A 17653-nucleotide genomic window follows, 5' to 3' on the forward strand; every position below is an offset into this window, starting at 1 on the left:
TTTTCAACTATTTACAAATACTTGTTCTGATTCCTTGTAGTCTACATTAAAGGAAACTGACAGATCCCAAACCCAAACTAATGTCAAATGACAGATTGTTCAGATCAGAACACTGTGAGGGGCCACAGGCTAAATGAGTCAGTGCAGCTTCTCTCCATTTGCATCTTTAAAATTCTTATTTCCAACATGCAGACAAACCAACTTCATACTCCTGATTTTAGATCCAAATGAAAAATGCAGGGTATGATTTTCTGACCACCAAGAACTTTCTTTTTAATTCCAGTTACTAGATGTTAAGTTTGTAAAGGTTTTAACTAAATCTTATGCTTCCCTTATTGCTGTGGTTATATCTCTAATGTGCAGTAAAAATTTTCTTTGGTTTGAAAGCCAGAAGAACTAATTGAAAGCAGAGAAAGATAATAATATCTACAGCCTAACCAAACCACCCACTTCTAATTCTTCCTCCCCACCAAAAATGGTACATCTGACTTCTATTTTTTCTTACTCTGTAATTGTTATTTAAAGAATATGGAGCTCCAAGTATAAGCTGCCTGACATTAATTTCAATTAAGATCCAGACACTGTGTCCCTGTCTGAAGCACTGTGTAAGAAGTGCTTAGTAAAATCCCAAATTGTTGTGCAGCAATTGTAAAGTTTGCTGCCTCAACTTCTTCAGCATCCAGAAACAATTTCTACCACAGCCTCAAGACATCTGCTTGTGAGAATCTGCTATGAACGATGCTAGAGAATGAAAATTAGAGTTTCCATTTCTCATTATCTGAATCTTGATGGAAATCTCTGCTCATTGATCTAACGTGATATGGAGAACAAATGCACATCCTGGCCCCAGTGGGTCAAGGTAAAACTGTCCCTGGTGATAAAGAAGGCTGAAAATTTCCAGCATCAATTTTCAACATAAAATAGTATGTCCTCTACTAGCTGTAAATAATATCTGAGATTTTCCATGGTGGGTTATACCAGCTGTTAATGAACTAATAATATTTTAGTAAGACGGGGGAACAGTAAAAGTATCTGCACTACTAATATATTTCATTTATACTAAAGAATCAGTCAAAGGAAAAATTATATGGGAGGCAGAATAGATCTCCTTTTTTTTATATCAAAACAATGATGTCTGTATTTCCCACGTCTTACTCCCTCCCCTCAACATAAGACCAGAGTTTACAGTCAAAACTCTCAAAATTTTTCTGTAAACAGAGCAGCAGGAAGGAAAAAAAATTGCTACCTTTTAATCAAAATACTGTAAAAAAAAATTCAAAACTTCCCATTGAAGCAACTCCTACATATCATATCACATCATATCATATCATATCATATCATATCATATCATATCATATCATATCATATCATATCATATCATATCATATATCATATCATATCCTACTCCCATTCTCAAAATCACATGAAACCTGAAGGAAGCTGAGCTTAGCCATGCACATTTGTGGGGACCTTACAGTCTGCTCATTTCCATCAGCATGTTCCTTACCTCCTGTCAGTCCGAAGATTAAGAGAAGGCATTCCAGACTGTCAAATAAAGGATGTCCAAATACCATCCATAAGAAAAGATCCAGCATTTCTTATGAGCCTGATTTCCATCCATCAGCTTCTTAGCAAACACTTGGCCTCAGAGAACACCTTTCTATTCATGTCAACATCCCATATGAAAACAGTGTGGAATTTCATCCTTCCAGATAAAGCTGCACATTCTTTATCAAAGACTTACTCTCCCTGATGCATACTCCATTGCTGAAAGAAGAACAAAATTTACAAAATTCTTGATCTGAGTGAGCTAATGCATTTTTGTTTAAACAAATGTACTGTGTGTTTTCAATCTAAACTTTTATGGTGATTATAAACCTTGAATAGACTGCAATATTTTTACAGTTAAAATACTAATTTGAAAATATTTTTTGAAAAATATAGTTGCTGAGTATTTTCCAGTGTTAATCTAAGTCCAATCCTGAAGCCTCGGAGAGGAAAATTTATACTCTCGTTCATATTTCTATGGCTTTGTAGCAGTTCTCTAACTAGTTTAGCAGATTATGCAATCATTAGCAAAGTTGACATTCTAGAAATGCTACTAATATGTATGTCCAAATTTGCTGATGTTCTTGGCAAGCTGGGCATCCAACAGCTGCACTACTTCTGATAAAATCAGAGTGGAAAATTATAATATGCAGAGATATAAGACATACTTTGAAATCACATTCAATTTCAATTTAGGTCGTTTAATTATTAATTTGTTGGGGGGTTTCAGCTTCATTGGCAGTGAAGCTTGCGGCTAATTGATTTCCATGTCTGTGCTTCAAGAACTTACACTCTCTCACAGATCTTCTGCCATGTGTGTCAGCCCAGTGCAGGTGTCTAATGGATAGTCAGGTTCTGCATGAGCAGGTAGCATGGATCAATAGGAGAAGCAAAAATTGATACTATCCACACTGTCCATTCTCCAAAGCTTGTCTTTGGAATAGCTCTAGTTCCATTCCACAGATGGATTCCCATTTTTATCTGAAAAGCAATTGAGTCCTCAAGCATCCCTTCTACTTTAGCTTCAACTGAAGTTCAGGTGCTCTGACAGCTTCATTTCAGAAACAAGGCCACAGCAAGTGGGGACAATGAGGAAATTAATTTCCATGCCTTGCAGCAGCTGGGATTTTGTCCCAGAAATTATGCCAGATCCTGAAATGCACTTATATCTGGAGAACTAAATTAAGATTTGAGGGTGAGATTCAGTTCCAGGTTGAGATCCAAAGTGTGGAGATCTGCAATGTGAATTAGACATCTGCACCTTTTTACCTTTAATAGAAGTTCAACTGGCTGCTGACAAGATCTATGAATTAATATGTAATATAGAAACTCATCTCACGTGCAGTTTTAATTTTACAAGCAGACTCCAGAACAAAAGGTTTTCTTTCCTCCCTGGTCATCATGTTGATCTTTCCAAATGTCAGCTTGATTAGAATTAATCTTTCTGAATACTGATGATCAAAATTAGCTTAATTATATTTCCTCAGCACTTCATGTATTAATACTTCTATAAAGAGATGCACGTTGGTATCTGATATATTCTAGGGTTGCATTTTCCTTTACTGCATGGTCCTCTTAGTTCAGAGTCACAGCTACTGCTTTTCTACCAACCTAGTGATCAGTTGCTGTCTCAAAGAACCATTTATTTAATCAAATTTTTAGCAGCCTTTTCGTATCCTGGAAACTCTGAAAAATAATATCATAGTATAAAAAACAATTTCTCTCTCTGAAAAAAAGAAGTCTTTTCTTCAACCACTTTCTTAAAAATCCTTAATTTTTATATTAAATGTATTTAACCAACCATGGGAATTTCAGCATGAAAATATTTCTTGAAACCCATGGAAGACTAAATCTGCACTTATTTTCTCTAGAAAATATTTCTTTTTATGGAATATTATAATAGTTTAATCTCTTTCAGTGTACTTAGGTTAACCCATGTTCAATTTTATCTGAAGTCCATTTGCTGTTATATCTTACTTCCATTTTCCTAGCAATTACTGTTAAAATCTCTGTTGCAGTTGATCTCAAGACAAGATATTTTTTGACATGAGATGAGACATTAACTCTCATATCCTTTTCTTCATGTTATTAGACAGATGAAAATTCTTTTTTACAAAGACACTGATTTTGTGCCACTTTTTTCCAGAAACCTTTCTTGGACAACATCCATCTCCTTTATGTGACTACAATAATTTTTCTTATACTTAAATAAAATAATTTCCAAACTCTCACCGTGATCTCTTAACCATCTTTTTTCTATTTGTTAATCTATCATCAGCTGTCCCTCTGTTGCTAGTTAGTTAATAATTTAGGGTTGCTTCTTTTCCTGAATTGTCCTTAATTCTACCCCAGCCCCATTTTCCTCTCTTTGCTTACCTTCTATTTATGAAGTGAAAAAAACTTTTTGCTACGAAACTTTTTTGTTAAAATATGTAGACGTGCTACACAGGTGGTCTCTCTGTGACTGAGAGATACTGGCAGGGAAGGAGGAGAAGTCTATGATCCTGCTGTGTGCAGCAAGTATTGTATGCATAAATAAAGCATTTCAGTTTCCATCATAACCAGGCCTCTGGCTTCTTTCCCAAACACACACAAAAAAAGGGAGAACAGATGAGTGCTAGGCACCTTAAAGAAAATATTAATTTCTGAGCCAAATAATTCACCAGCAAATGTGTTTGCAATTCCTCTGATTGAGTGACTACTCTTTCCCTCATGGATAACAGGAGCTTTTAACTATGGAGAAATGTAGTTGACAATATCCATAAGATTCATTAGATAACCCTCCATATGCATCTAAATTTCTTTTCCTCCAAGGTCAGAATTTCAAAACTGTTTTATATCAGGACCTAAATAGTGTATAAGCTTCTATAATTTGCAAATATTAAAGGAATATCCTGGGCTTTTTACTGATCCTGTCAGTATATTGATGAGAACTATCATTGTTCTGCAAAAACTATTGCCATACAAATTATGTCACCAGAACATTGAAAACTGAGCATGATGATAGAATTGTTTTTTAAATTAGAAGGAGCGGCAAAGAAGGAAGTTTGCATCATTGTCAGTTTCTAAAACAGTGTTTCGTCAGAGATGTGACATATTGTAACAAAGTTTCAAGCCTTCTTATTTGTTGGGAAAAAAAATCAAACCCTCAAAACTCGAATTCAGAGTCGTTTGCTTAATACAATAACGTTTTCTATAAAATTACCTTTACACAAATAACGTGACTCAAATACTGGTGTAAATGTTTTTAGAGCAGTATGGGAGAGGCATCCTCAGGCTGTACTGGGGAACCCTTGAGTTGGCATGTCCTTCCTCTGCCCCATTCCCCTTTGAAGCTATTATTTCCTTCTGCTGTCTGCTGAGAGCAGTGAGTGGTTTCACATCCAAAGTGAACAGAAGCACATTTTTCACTGGAATGAAATTCTGTTTTCTCCACTGAAATATTTATGAACCTTGGATAATAAACCACCATTTCTTAAAGAGTTAGAAAATAGGGAATATTGGAAAAGGAAGGAAGGAAGGAAGGAAGGAAGGAAGGAAGGAAGGAAGGAAGGAAGGAAGGAAGGAAGGAAGGAAGGAAGGAAGGAAGGAAGGAAGGAAGGAAGGAAGGAAGGAAGGAAGGAAGGAAGGAAGGAAGGAAGGAAGGAAGGAAGGAAGGAAGGAAGGAAGGAAAAAGAAAAAGAAAAAGAAAAAGAAAAAGAAAAGGAAAAGGAAAAGGAAAAGGAAAGAAAGAAAGAAAGAAAGAAAGAAAGAAAGAAAGAAAGAAAGAAAGAAAGAAAGAAAGAAAGAAAGAAAGAAAGAAAGAAAGAAAGAAAGAAAGAAAGAAAGAAAGAAAGAAAGAAAGAGAATAATGCAGTCTCATATTAACGATTTAATTTGAGCACATTATTGAATTTTAAACCTATATAAATCACTTCTAATATCAAAGGTAACAGCTGTGAAGTTTAACACATACAGCCTATAAATGCAATTCCTTTCCTCTTTTGCTGCTGAAGAGCCCAACCCAGTCCTGTCAAAAGCGCCATACTCCTGATTAAATACTTCTCAAGAGTAAAACACAACATTGTACCATACCTTCCATGATTTCTAACCATAGACTCCACAGAGGATTCCCAACAGAAGGAGTGCCAGTCTGTACTGTATCGCCCAGAAAGTCCTCTCGGGACAGGTATACCTAAAAATCCACCCATCCCTGGGAAAGAGCCACCCACCTACTTATTTGGATTCTCTAACACAGAGGTGTTACCTTAGTTTTCAAATACAGGAGAAGGAAGCATCCCATGTCCTCCCCCACTTCTATGAAATAGCTGAAAGTATTTGCTGAGGATAATCTGCTTCCAGTGTCCGTGCTCCCAGCCGACATCTCCCAGCACCTTTGAGAGAGTCACAACCCCTACTCAGCCTGGGAAAGGATACACAACACCTTCAAGCAGGGCTTGGATTAAACACCATCTAAGAGTTGTCATATTCCTTTTAGGCTCCTAGCGCTCTGTCAGAAAAAGAGCCGTGATTATTTACTGCTCTTCCAGACTGCACCTCCAAGATAGAATAAATTCAGTGTCTTTGTCTGTTTAGAAGAGAAAAAAGAGTGTTAATTTACACACTGCTTTATGGATTTTATGATTAATATTGTGCAAGCAAAACCAAAATTTGAATGTGAGCAGCTAAACATTTCTCATGAATATGCTTTAGTGGGGTTACTTACCAAGAGGTACAGTGGAGCTGCAATTATAGACTCAGAAAAAAAAGCAACAAACCCATCTACAAAAAGCAAAGATTATTTAAATTATTTAAGTCCCTTTGCTACACTGTGCTGTGATACCATAAATCCTCTTTTGACCAGATACAATTATAGGGGTTTTTCCCTTGTCTTTTGAATTTTGCTTCCCATTCTTCTCAGATCTGATTTCTAAGGTCATTTTTTTTCTAGATGGAATAGCCTGTGCTTGAAATTGAAATGTGATTTGACAAAAATATAGTGGTGAAACTTTGAAGACAAATTATGAAGGATTACCTTTTTTACTGTTCTACAAAAGTTTCATTACTATTCACCCCTAATAAGTGTCATAGGATACTAATCCACTGATGTTTCTGTGAAAATTTTGAATTAAGGAAGGACTAGTAAAATGGATTTATTAAAACCTTTTTGAAACAGAAGATAATTCAGTTATCATCTTCATCATCCCTTGCTACAGAGGCAGCAGTTCTTAATCCTATTCATTATCTCTGAAAGATATCATCATGGTGTTTGGCTGGTAGGATGAGAGAGGTATTTATATATTTATGGACTTATCTTTTCCAGGATAACTATTCTTCCACATGGGAGTCTGCGAATCCTGAATGCTTCCAAGTCTGATGAAGGGCGGTATTTATGCCAAGGTGTAAATGTATTTGGATCTGCAGAAATCATTGCATCGCTATCTGTTAAAGGTATGAAAAAATGCTTTGATGGTAATTATGGTTTATTTTAACAAATACTTAAATATTATCCCCAGCCAACTATAAACCAGCCTTTTTTATTCTCCAGGCAGAATAAAAAAGGATTTCCAACAAGCTAAGGGGACTAAACTCCATCTGGTGAAACATTGAATCAGATTGTATACTCCAGCTGTTTTATTGTAGATGTGTCATAAGAATTAATATATATATTAAATCAATCAAACTATAAATAATTTTATAAGTAAAGGAATCAATGTTGCTTTTAACATATTTTATCTTTGGGAACTCACTTACCCCTAACTTTTTCTGCATGAGAAGAAACCTTTAAATTAAAGTAATAATTGTATCTATATAAAATCCAGAGAAAGGTAATACCTTAGAAGATTAATAATAATACTAACACTACTGAATAGCAATCCATTTCTGAACCTTTTTTTTCTTATTCATTTTTCAGCTGAATTAATGGATTTTCTTTGCAGGTGTTCAAGCCTTTTGACTTCATTTTTCAAGCTTCTTCCTGTATTTAGTAATCCAAAAAACATCCTTTATTATTTTATGTGACAAAACTGAAATTTTCATGCAATCACAAGATTCTGGGTGCTGCAGCCTCAAAAAAAACCAAACCAAAACAAATATTTTCCTGAAACTTATAAAATTAATAAATTAATTAATTAATCCATCTCAGATGTTCCAAAAATTGCTGTTTAGGATTCTGCCTTATTGACTCCACGAAACTATCTGTACCTTCGGACCCCCAGTGTCATTCTTCAGCGCGTATTATGAATATCTTGCAGTATTTGACTGTCTGCAATTCATACTAACAACAAATGTAAGCTGAGGGTAGACTCAGCATCAGTCATTCCTATCATTTAGGTCTGGCACCATAAGTTAATGTCCATCTGAATGTTCCTAACACTTGTCTGTTTCCAGAACCTACAAGAATAGAGCTGACTCCCAAGAAGATCGAGCTGACGGTTGGAGAGAGCATCGTCCTCAGCTGCAAAGCCATTCACGACAGCACCATGGATGTCACCTTCCACTGGACACTCAATGGGCAGCCAATCGACTTTGAGAAAGAAGGTGGACACTTTGAAAGCATCAAGGCTGTAAGTGACCATACATTTGTCATCTCCGTGATGGGAATTGATAGAAATTATCATGCTGTCATATGTCTTCCATTTACCAAATTTTGACCAAACTGAGAGATAACTGGTTTCAGTAACATTGGAAGGAAATATTAGATAGAGGAGGTGTGTAGAAGCGAAGGGAGACGACCCATCCTTTGATCAGCATCGAACTCCAATTTATTGATCCAACATGCACATTTTATAACCGTGGTAATTAAGTTCATACATATTGCAAAACCCGAGCTCATCATTGGTTACAGATTACACACCAACCCCTCCTTTTGTTTTCCATACCTGTGGTTTGTTATTGAGACCAAGACTTGTTTGCTCATCCTGTTATGAACGGTTCTCAAGACCTCCATGTTTGTCACTTTTGCTTTCCCATACTATCCAAGGACAAAATATTTACTTGTTATTAAAAAACAACCTGAGAACTTCTGCTGTTTACAGAAACGTGCCTAAGAATTTTGTTGTTTACAGGAACAGGCTTTGAGAATTTGCTGCTTACAGCTGCCTTTTACTTTTCAATCAGCTGTATATGATTATGGCATGTCTGAACAAAACTCTATAAGCCATGTCTGAGCAAAATTCTCCAACAGAGGTGCAAACTGCAGATCGATAGAATAAGTCCTAGTAGTATTCTTCGAGAAGATATTAAATTTAAACTTATATATCTTATTATTAGTGATATATCAAATAATCTTTGTGAAGGAACAGAAAGGAGTTTTCATCAAATCCTACTGCTGATTTTAATATAGAAAAGATGCTGCTATAAATATTGATTTCTCTCTCACAGATAGCACGGCTGTTGAAATGCCCTCACCTCCCAATGCTTTACTTGTCTAGAAAATATTTTAATATCTGAATAGCAAGGACTATATTTACCAACTTCCCTGCATGAGGTACTTCCTAACCAAGTAACCATTATTTAAGTCAATATGAATCATATTGACAAAAATATGCAAACCAATTTAAAATATTGCTACTTTAGTCTAAAAGAGTTTCATGTGATCAAATGGTATGCTTAAGAATTTCAAACCTGTCTCATGTAAAATGATTTGAACATTTCTTAGTAGAAAGAAGCCTTTTAGTGTGACCAAGCTTGGAAATGGAATCTACAGTAATTTAACTGAATCTTGCAACTAATGAAATGTAAATCAAATGTCCATGCTATGTTAACAGAGAAAAATTAAGTTCATAAAGGTCAGGAAATTATAAAACTTAATGTATCTCATTTGAGTACAATGTAGCAAAGTTAACTTTGCATTAAAAACCTTGTCAGCTGCAATCAATTTATTCTTCTGCTTGCCTATATGGAAATCACACTCTTTATGGAAGACATATCGTCTTGGTGGGGGGGGTTCATGTTTTTAAAATTTGAGTTTACTTCAACAAACCTTTTAATTGAACAACATTAGCTAGGTATATTTTAGTGGGAAAGTTCTTAGCATAGTTATCTTCATCTGAGGAATATAACACTCAAAACAACACTATTTATGTAAGAAGGAAAACTTTCACTCCTCTTTAACTTCAAGATCATTCTTTGATTCAAGAAAAAACCCTATTATCATAATTGAACTTCAAGTCATTCCCAAAAAATTGGAGTCTAAAACATGCTACATGATTTTTTCATTGTATTTCAGCATCTCTTTTCAAGGGAAATTTTTAATCACTGGAAAAATCCACAGGCTAAGAGATTTTCAAAGTAATTTCATATCTCATGTCAAAATAAAGCTAATTTAATATAATTTAGCGTATGAAAAAATAGGATTTTGTAGATCTCTCTCAAGAATTCTTCATTAATTTCATTTCTACAAGAGAAAACCCTCAAATTGATAGAAATAAGGCTTATTCAAACCAATGAAAGACAACATCCTATTTTCATGCAAATCTCACTGAAATTACTGATTGCTTTAACTGTCCTGACATGATTAAAACTTGGCCAAAACTCGTATAGATTTAACCAACTATTTGAGTTCATGACCTCCTCCTAACTGTGCTGCTAGAGTGTTACTGCTACTTTACTAAGTGAAAATAGTACTACTCACAGAATAAGCTGGGTTGGAAGGGGCGCACAAGGATCATGGAGTCCAGCTCCTGGCCCTGCACAGGACACCCCAAGAGTCACACCATGTGCCTGAGAGTGTTGTTCAAGTGTTGTTCGCTTCTTGAACTCTGTCAGGCTCTGACACTACTTCAGGCCATTGCCTTGGGTCTTGTCAAAAACGTGAAGAGATCTTCACCTCTCCCTTCTGCTCCCCCTCATAAGGAAGTAGATGGCACCTTGGTCTCACCTCAGCCTCCTCCAGGCTGAGCAAGTCTCTCATAAAGTGGTGGCTAAAATATCTTTATTTTGGCATTGTCCCAAAGTGAAGCTGGATCAGTTGAGAGACACAAATCTTGAAAGTGGTAATAAAAGCTGTGGTAATACAGGAATTCTTTTGTGTGTTTTGACACAATTCCCATACCTACTCATTTGTGGAATGTTGTCAATTGCATCTCATTATCATTTCTGTTAACGACATGAGAATGAGAAATTAATCAAAAGGTTAAAAATTTGTTTCTTTACTTCACTAAAATCTAAAGCATGGCCAGGTACTGGGGACAAAGGAAAAAAAAACTCCTTTTTTGCTGTCATGTAATCTACTTTAATATATCCAGTTTCAAAGCTGATACACAATGAGCTAAAGCCATAGGTTTATGTATGGAGAAAAGAGGAACTTGAAGTCTGATAGAGTTCTATCTACATCCCTTATATTGCTCTTCTGAATGAAACACTTTAAAATTGCATGAGTTGATCCTGAACAAAATGCTTTTTAATGGAGTACATTTAAGAAAAATATTATCTTTTGTGCACAGAATAGTCACAGATTTACATGTCCATTTTTTGTCCATACTCTGATACTTCATCAGATAAAAAATATTTTCAGGATTGCCTGCAGTTTGGTTATTAATTTTAAAGCCTGAAAAATTAAGCATTATTTAAATAATGCTTATTAAAATAAGCAATTTTATATTTTAAAATTTTTATTTTTATATTAATATTTAAAAATAACCATTTTTCTAATAATAAAACCACTCTAAACTTCTCATCACTGGTTGCAGTTCTCATACTTTCACTGTGGCAGACCCAAGCATTAAATATGATGAGCATCTTGATGCTTAATGCCGTATTGTAAAAGCTATCACCAAAGTAACACCTATTTGGGCTGCAGATAAATTCTTACTTACTAAAATTGTGTGATCCCTAGCAATTACAGTGAAAAAGAAAATTTTCTCTTACTAATAAATATTACTATTTTGTTTTGAAATTATATCAGTAGCTTTTGTGCCAGAAAAAAAAAAAGCTGTTATAAATTTTCATATCAAGAAGTAATTTTTCATACAAACCAAAGGTATTTTTTGCTGTTCTCTACTGAGCTATCAATGATTTAGTGCCCATACCAATTTAGGTACTTCAGGAACTTGCCTGGCAAATAGATAAGTGTGATAAGGATGTCAAGTTGAACATGAAGTAAATATTAAGGACAATGGACCAGCTGATTTCCACTGCAGATAGAAGTCTAGGGGAAAGAAAACATCCCAAATGATGTGTATATGTAACTTCACAGTACATTTGGTGGAAGAACAATAGTGCCAAGGGTTATATAAAACCAGATTCCTCCAGGATTGGTAAAGTTTTATTTTGTCTAGCAAAATACTTGATAACATTTTAGGTTCTATGAGGGATAATCTGTGTAACAGAAAAAATTTTGCATAGAAGTCTGAATTTCCAAAATTTTCTTGTAGCAACGCAGTATGCAATGAACTCATAAAGTATAGACTTGCTTGTTTTTATTAGGATAACTTTGGTTTTCTGTCCCTTGTGCCAAATGTAGAAGTCCTAGTCAAAATTCTATTCAAAATGTTTTCTCCTAAAATCTCTACTGACCATAATTTTCTCTTAGACATATCCCATTTTCATCTAAAAATATCTGATTTTTTATGTAGATTTTCATCCAACTGTCATAATTCCAACTCTGTGCTAGAAGGCTGATACTGTTTTTATAGCAGCCAAACAAAATGATTTACTGTAGTTATCCACAGACTGGTAAGCAGCAGCATTGCTCTTAATGTCCCTCACCTTGACTTTTCAGACTCAGGAAAGTGATTTGGTCCGAATATGTTCTTGGTCTTTGATCTTAGCTGAAACTGCCACCAGGGGAAGCAAGAAGTACAACTTGTCATGTTATATTTTACAATGGTTATTTTTTCACATGGAAGTGACTGGAAATCTACTGTTTTACTTCAAAAAGGACAGTAGATACAGATTGGACAATGCATTTTATTCCTGCCTGGTACTGGAGACTCCAATACGATAACCTAGAATTTTGGAGAATGCATAAATTTACATCTTTCCTTGTATTTTCAAGTCACTCCCTAATTTCTTGCAGTACTTTTATCATATTCAAGAAATTAGGATTAAAATTTCCTAAGCATTTCTAAATAGAAAGAGGCAAGTTCTACACTATATGAAATCAATTAAAACAGCAGGCTGTTAATAGCAGTGTCTTTCCTCTTTACTGGATGTAAACCCAAACAAGGTTAATTAAACTGGGATTTTACAGAACACCCTGACTGCCCCCTCACATGAGGGAAACAGCAATAGTTGTCAGAAGCCTTGCAGAAGACAACAAGATCTTTGCACAGTGAATTTCTGTTCAGGGTAAAGCTGCCATCTCAGCGTCCAATTGCTACCAATTTGTTTCACTGTCTGTTGCAATCCTTTCCTGCTGATGGGAGAGGCTGAACACAGCCATTACTGTCAACTCTAATCTCTAGATATTTCAGCCCTGTGCTCATTACCAGGTTATGCCCACTTGTCATGCTACAGCAGTTACCTATTTGAGCAATCAGGAGCAGTTTTAACAAAAAAAAAATTAAATCTTATTTCTTGGTAATAAATAGCTGTTGTAAATTAGGTAGTGTACTAAATAAAATAATTATTTCTAGAGTTCTATGACTGGTAACTACAAAGCAAAATCCCAGCACAAAGAAGACCACAGTGTAATACTGCATTTTACCATGTGTTTCTTCCAGGATATAAACATTTCTAGTAAATAGATTGAATTTCTTTGATGCTGTGCTAGAAAGAGACACTCCAAACTTTTCCTAGAATCGAAAAAAGTGTGTAAATTGTTACATGCAAGTGCTTGTGGCTTTGACTGTTAATAGAGAGTAAGGGACAGAGATGATAAGCAACATCTGACCTCGTTTAGCCTGGAGAAAAGGAAGCTGAGGAGGATCTCACTGCCCTCTTCAGCTATTTCAAAGGAGGGTCTAATGAGGTGGGAATCAGTTCTCCTGTCCCAGGTAACATGTGACAGGCTGAGAGGATGTGACCAGGTTGCACCAGAGGAAATTTAGATTAGAGGTTAGCAAATATTTCTTCACTGCTATTGGTCAGGCAATGGAACAGGCTGCCCAAGGAAGGGATGATATCACTAATCCTGGAAATGTTCAACAGGAATGTGTATGTGGCACTTGGGAATATGGTTTAAGGGTGAACACAGCAGTGCTGAGTTAATGGTGAGACTTGATGATTTTAGAGGTCTTTTCCAATCTTAGCAATTCTCTGAACTCTTCTATTTAATTTTATTTTAGACAGGGGAGATAACCAATAATTTTGGAAAATTTAACATTCTGACCAAACTCAACTCAACAAAACTTAACGTTCTTGGCCAATTTCAATTAAAAAATGATTATAATAAGTAATGAAATAGAGTCAGATAATTTTTACTGATTTGTTCCATTGTGGTATTTTGTATCTTTCCTTGTTTACAAGAAGCATTCTAAAGCAAAAAACCTTGGGATAAATAAAAGACATTTCATGACAGTCCATTCCTCCCTCTGTTTACTTGGAGCTGATGGATCATTTAGCTGCTTGGCACAGTGTTAATCTGGGCTATAACAGCAGAGTCGATTGTTTGAACAACTGATCGATATCAGCCCCTAAAGAAGCCTCCATTTAAAACTCTGCTGGCTGTTTTACACTTGCAGCTCTGCACCCTTTCTCCCCAGCTGCTGTGGCAGTGCTTTCCAAAACCTTCCTGGCAGTATTTCTCCATTTCTGTTCTTACACTCCCAATCTTTTGGTTTTATTCTTGAGGCCTTGCACCTGCAAACCTCAATTGTGTTGTTACAGAAAATCTCATGGGAAGAAGCTTTCACTGTCCTGAAGCTCACCTCTACTTCTTGCCCCCTTTCTTTTTCTCTTGTTTAGTAAACCGAGACACAGCATGCAGCACAGTAGATAATGTTCACATAAATACTTCATAAATGTTATCCAACAATATACCTACTAAGAATCTTAACAATCAATCATTGTGTAACAACTGCTCTTAATAAACATATTCCAATGAATACTTACAAATAGGAAGTGTAAGTAGGTTCCAAAGAAAATGATATAACACTAGGGGGAAAGAAAAAAAGAGCAAAACATAATCATCATTTTCATTGTCACCTACTGCACTTGAGGGAGCCTCAGAGATCTTTTCTTCCTTTTTTCTCATGGTAATAAAATTGCAAATACAGAACATGAATTTAGCATCAGAAGTGTAGTGGGCATCTTTGTCCCTGAAGCTTGCCTTTTCATATCCCATCTCTTTTCTCATTCCTTCCCATTCTCACAGCTTTTTCCATGTTTTTGTTAATCCCTTGATTTCACAAAACCACCCCAGTACAAGACAGACCCCCTAACAGCTGATGTTCTTTTAACTTCATCTCTTTTTCCACCTTTATTCAATAAAATTTATCAAACTCATTTGCAGCAATTCAAGATGCACTTGAAATGCATTTGAAGCATTTCAAGTTTATTCAAATTTTCCCTCTCCACTCTCAGCACTCCATCACTTTCTGGCATCCACTCAAAGCCACCGCTACTCACCAAAACAACTCTTTCCATAATTCTTGCCATGTCTATACAAACTGTTTGTAAATACTGCCACTCAAAGAGGCTACACTCCCCCCCACATGATTCTAAAGGATTCACACACCTAAAGACATCCTTTGAAATTCTTATAGACAGGGGAAATGTAAGTTATGTTTTATCAGGTATGCCTGAGTCAGTCTGCATCAGTCTGGATGCTGATATATTACCATTATTATCCTGCCTCATACCATTGATCACAACAAAACTGATAACAATTATTTCATCTTCTTTGTTCCAAATGTGCCTATTTGATTAAAAACCGGAGCTCAGAATATAATTTCCCATTACCAATATATCAACTAAGAAATCTGCTGCTTCTCAGATTAAGTATTTGCAATTTTAATCATCACAAGCAGTAGACAGATGTAGTTAATGTGTTCAAACCTGAGAATTTGCATGAAATTATACTTAAATTTTCCTAAACAGAATATGAACAGAATTTGGCTTGAAGACAACAATCCGTCCTAATGTACATATAAATTGTCACCATTATTTAAAAGAACTTTATTGTGTTGCTGGCCCTCACTTACTGTTGATGGTACAAAGGTAGCATTGCCATAACATTATTCTGTAAAATCATTTGTTTGCTTCAGATAAACTCACCAAAAAAAAAACTCCATTGCCATTCAAATATAGCAAAAATAAACTGTGAAATAATTTTTTAATTAAATCTAACTTAATTTCATTACTAAAGGCTATTTTTCTATATGAAGTAATATATGAGTCAGGAATTCACCTAATCTGTATGTTATATGTAAAAGCACCCATATATTTTAAATGATCATTTACATTGAAAAAGCTATCATTAACAACCCAGGTCCTTCTTGTTTAGGATCAAATCTCAGTCCTTTTTACTCAACACAGCACTGTTTTATTGCTCTCAATTTAAAGAGAATAGAATCTTTTTAGGCTTTTAGTACCTCACAAGCACTCTCTTCTGTATAAAAACCACTTTGTAGGAAAGCATCCTCACCTCTCACTGTCAAGAGATCTAGATGACAGGCAGCAAACCTGGATAAACCCCTGTAGTCATAGTAAAAAAGTGGCCCAAACTCCACTTTGGCTTTCATCATAAAAGTTTTCCTGCAATGGCAGTCAGTGCTTGCCTGTTCTTTTCTTCCCTTTGATTTAAGCTTTTGTTGAATCATGATCATTTGTAATATTCTCATTACCCATTTTAGACACACTCTTCCCAGGCAAAGAGACAGTTTTCACCGCATGTTGTCCAGGCTGAGTTCACAGCCTGAATCCTCTGCACAGTGCTAGGCACTCCTCAAGCCCTTGCAGTGCAGAAGTTGAGAGCTGTGGGTCAACACATCATCTCTAGCAACTACCCATTCCTATGAACTTCTTTGGCTTTTTGTCCCTCTTTCCAAGATATTCATTCATACATTCAAAGAACTACAGTTGGAGTGCAGACGGGAAGTATGACAATGAATGTGGAAAATAGGCAGCATTAGAAGCAGATTAAATGAAAGCTGGTTTGATACAATGACAAAATAATGATATTTCATATAGATTTTCCACATATGATTCTGTATTTTAAGCATATGTCATAAATGATGTAATAATCAACCCAAGTGTAATTCTTTCATGGAGAAGATAGGGAGAAGGGAACAAAAGACTTACTGGATGTTAAGAAAGTGCACTAGGGTGTAACTGTGAGCTCCATTTCAAATGCAGACAGATTAGAAATTGTGCAAAGTCTTCAAAAATTGATCAGAAATTAGAATTTGCAAAGTCTACAGAAGAAAAGGTCGGATACACTGAAAGGACCACCTTGGTTTAGAGATAAAAACTCAGCAAATGAATGGACAGATTAACAGAGAGGTTTCCTAGCAACTGGCTCAGGACCATGAACTCACTCTCACAGGAAGAATAAGTTCAATTCTCTTCATTTGAGGGAAGAAACATATGTAAAAGTTGTTTATTGCAAAGCAACTCACAACTGTTAAGATCTGGTTATTAAAATGAGAGAGATGTCTTTGGCCAATTAAGGTGCAAACGAGACCATATGTCAAAGTCATTAGTATCAATTTTTATTTAACAGTAAATGTGAGGGAGAAAGGGGGAGAGAGAGAAAGAAATAGGAAAAGAGAGTGGGAGCAGGGAAAGAAATAATGACAGAGAGACATGGAATATGTCATCACTGCGTGGATTCTGTTGGTTGTCTTTTTCTGGTCTTCCCAGTGCTGAGCGTCCCAGTCTAGTCAAAGTGATTGTCACTGTCTTGAGTCACGAGGGCTGGGAGAAACACAAAATCCACTGGGTTCATATTTATTCAGGTTTAGGTGGGCATGCCCAAGTACTTCCCCTGGGGCAGGGAATCTTACACTGGATGATGTAATACTTTGAATCATCCAACACTTAATCAGTCTGATGCTTTATAACACATTGTAAGAATAAGACATCACAGCTGCCTCTTATATCAGTAAAACTGAGCCAATTATGGCCCACAAGAGGGGTTAATTCCTTCAGGCTGTGTGTAAATGTCGTGCCACTTCTCTGGAAGGGAGTTTCCACAGCTAGCCATTGCTGTAAGGACTTTTGTCATGAAAAAAAGTAGGAC

The 17653-nt window shown here is 35.8% G+C and overlaps 1 protein-coding gene across 4 annotated transcripts in view; it reads left to right on the forward strand.

Annotated features, from left to right (window-relative positions):
• The window catches only part of CNTN5 (contactin 5), a 611453-nt gene that overhangs the window by 539419 nt on the left and 54381 nt on the right, over positions 1-17653 (forward strand). For all 4 annotated transcript variants that reach the window (XM_063148896.1, XM_063148898.1, XM_063148895.1 and 1 more), the window contains 2 exons: positions 6851-6978; positions 7918-8093. In XM_063148896.1, coding sequence (XP_063004966.1) covers positions 6851-6978; positions 7918-8093 — 304 coding nt within the window. The remainder of the gene's footprint in view (positions 1-6850; positions 6979-7917; positions 8094-17653) is intronic.

This window comes from Melospiza melodia, chromosome 2 (assembly GCF_035770615.1).
Source record: "Melospiza melodia melodia isolate bMelMel2 chromosome 2, bMelMel2.pri, whole genome shotgun sequence".
Classification (NCBI taxonomy): Eukaryota; Metazoa; Chordata; class Aves; order Passeriformes; family Passerellidae; genus Melospiza; species Melospiza melodia.